The sequence below is a fragment of the Juglans regia genome, chromosome 7 (assembly GCF_001411555.2).
Source record: "Juglans regia cultivar Chandler chromosome 7, Walnut 2.0, whole genome shotgun sequence".
Taxonomy (NCBI): domain Eukaryota; kingdom Viridiplantae; phylum Streptophyta; class Magnoliopsida; order Fagales; family Juglandaceae; genus Juglans; species Juglans regia.
In genome coordinates this window covers 12172215-12175480 of record NC_049907.1, presented here as the reverse complement: position 1 = coordinate 12175480, position 3266 = coordinate 12172215, and the positions used below count along the sequence as shown (strand labels likewise).

The window sequence follows — 3266 nt, the reverse complement described above, 5'->3', positions numbered from 1 at the left end:
TTTGGCAAAAGAAGACCAAAGAGAATGCTAAGTTAAAAGCTTCCAGCCAAAGTTCATAAATAAAGCTCCTTGCACATCATCTAGTTGCCGCAACCCAATACCCCATTCCTCTATTGGTTTACAAAGCTTATGCCAAGCTATCCATTTACGTTTTAGATTGCCATTTATCCCCAAAAAAAAAAAAAAAAAAAAGAGCTAAAAGTCTTATTGAGATAACTAATAAATTTCTTGGGAACTCGCATAACCGAAAGTAAATGAATATGGATACTTGCCAATACATGCCGTAATAACAAAAGTCTTGCACCATTAGATAACATTTTTTATTGGCACCCTTCCAACTGAGATCTAATTCAATCCAATAATTCATCAACATATGTAATTTTCATGCAACCAGATATCAAAGGAACCTCCAAATACTTTGCAGGAAAACAACCTTCTGAAAAAGAAGTCAACTGCAGCAAGCTTCTTCTTCTACTAAGCGACATGTTTTTAGAAAAGAAAATGGCAGACTTTTCTTTACTAACTCTCTGTCCAGACCACTCCTCATAAATATTGAAGATATCCGAGATCCTTTTTATCGATGATCTGCCACCATTAGCAAAAACAATAATATCATCAGCATACAATAAGTGGGATATAAGAGGCGCACCTTGAGGATGAGAGAAAGAACCAATTTTGCCACTTTGAAAATTGTACTTCAGCAACTGACATAGCATTTGCTCCACAAGAATAAATAAATAAGGCAACAAAGGGTCCCCTTGACGCAACCTACGATCACTTAGAAAAAATCCTTTTGCCGTTCCATTCATCACAATTGAGAACCAAGAACTTGATATGCATTGTCTGACTAGGTTGCAAATCTGATTAGAAAATCCAAAGGATTTCAATACATGTATCAAGAAATCCCAATCAATACAATCATATGCTTTTGTCATGTCTATTTTTAATAAAACATTTCCCCCACGACTCGGCTAATTAATCATATGCACCATTTCTTGAGCCAAAGCAATATTCTCAAAAATGTTTCTCCCCGGAAAAAACGCACCTTGTTCCGGGAATATAATTTTCTCCAAAATCGACGACATCCTTTTAACAAGAATCTTAGAGAAAACTTTATATATCACATAACAAAAACTAATTGGACATAAATTTTCAAAACCAGATGGTTGAGACACTTTCGGAATCAAAACTATGTATGAGGCCGAATAAAACCGAGGTATAGGAGTACCCAAAAATAAATCTCTGATAGCCTCCACAACATTTGCTTCAACTATATCCCAATAAGACTGATAGAATCCGGATCCAAACCCATTCGACCTCAGGCTACTATTTAAAGGAATTGCAAACATCAATTCCTTAATTTCTTGGATTGAAGGGAGCTGAATAATAGCTCTGTTTTCTTGCTCCACCACAACACTTTGAACATATAGAGAATGATCATGAAGATCTCTAGGAGGCCTGGTAGAAAGAAAAGATTGAGAATAATCAACAACACCTTCATGTATGGTTTCAGGAGTGGCTAAAACTGTACCATCCGCCATCTTCATCTCTTTAACCATAGGCTTAGACAAAGAAGCAAAAGTCTTAAAAAACTGACTAGAAGCCTCTCCTTTCTCTAGCCAATTCAGCTTAACCTGTTGTGAGAGGCGAGTATATTCTCTTTGCTGCCACAAATCTAATTCCTCTTTTGTAAGAAACAAATCAGATTCCTAAGAATTTGAAAAACCTGCTTGAAGTTGTAACTCTTTTGTTTTCTAGCCTTCGGATATTCACATCCGCGCGCCCAAAAACTCGAAAATTCCAATCTTTAAGCACCACTTTCAATCTCTTCAATTTAGTCGCCAGACCAAACAGGCCCACCTCACCAACTGATTCCTGCCAAGACTCCTTAACCACATATAGGAAACCATCATGAGACACCCACATTTGTTGAAACTTAAAAGAAGAGGGCCCATATCGAAAATTATTCGAATTCAGTGAGACAAGTAAAGGAGCATGATCCAAGGTTCTTAGAAATAACATGTAAAATGCATCAGGTAGCATCGAAACGACTTCTAAATTCCACAAACCATGATCAATACGCGACCAGCTTCGCGCCATTCCATTTTTTCCATTACACCATGAAAATTTACTCCCCAATGCCTTCATTTCACACAAACCACAAGACTCAATGAACGAATTAAATTCCTCCATAGCCTGTCACAAGCGAGGCCTACCATCACATCTTTGACCATTTTCACGTATAGTATTAAAATTGCCAATACAAACCCAAGGCACGTTTTGTGGCATATCATTAATCAACGAACTCCATAAGGTTCTTCTCTCAATGTGACTGCACTTCGCATAAACCATAGAAATAAACCAACGCCTACCTCCAAAATTCAAAGAAATCGTGACATGCTGATTACTAGAATTCATAATTGCCAAATGAAGACCATTTCTCCATAATAGCTAGAATTTACCCCCAAAACTTTGATTCAAATAACAACCTTCGAAATTAAACTAACATTTCAAAACTTCCAATCTAGATTCCTTAACAAACGGCTCTGCTAACATAATAAAATCAATCTTAAATTGTTTAATTAACTTCTTCAACCTTCTACTAGAAGAACAAAGGCCACAGATATTCCAGAATAGTGGACAACACATCAATAATTAAACCATGCAGGTTTGCTAGGAACTCGAGAAGAACTATGAGTAACAATTACACGCTTACCATCTTTCTTTTTCACCGGAGAATCACAATCAGAAGCACACACCTTTTCTTTGCAAAGATGATCACAATGTATGCCATCAGTCGAAACATAACCCTCTTGAATAGCAGGATTTTCATCCTGTATCTGCACTTTTGTTTCAGCACTACCCAAATCCACCACAACATCATCCATATTCTCTAACTAAAATCTCCTGCCAGAATCAACATTAACAGGAACCAAAACAAGAGATTGTTCCCCAATTGGATCCTCAACATTTCTTTCTGCTTCACAAATTTCCCCTTCCTCAATCAATAGCCTTTCTATATCCTCAACTCCCTTCAAACATATATCCTCTGGAGCATCAATCTCTTTCATGTTAGTAGGACCCGCCTTATCCATATTCCTATGTTATGAATCAATATACATTTTCGGTGTCTTCTCAATCTCAATCTGAGGTATCACATGATCAACCACAACAATATTTTTTTCCTTCCAAACTTTCATTTGCTTCTCCCCCTCAATCTTCTTTTTTTCCACCTTCTTTTTCTCTAAAATCTTCCATCTACATGT

General features: G+C 36.8%; 1 protein-coding gene across 1 annotated transcript; it reads right to left on the bottom strand.

The window, feature by feature from the left end:
* Window positions 1–350: 350 nt before the first annotated feature.
* Window positions 351–2888, bottom strand: LOC108979172. The gene is made up of 4 exons (XM_018949776.1): window positions 2709–2888; window positions 1861–2142; window positions 990–1709; window positions 351–860 (listed from the first exon to the last, which is right to left on the bottom strand). Exons 1-4 carry the CDS (start codon window positions 2886–2888, stop codon window positions 351–353), a joined length of 1692 nt encoding a protein of 563 aa, XP_018805321.1.
* Between the last annotated feature and the right edge of the window lie 378 nt (window positions 2889–3266).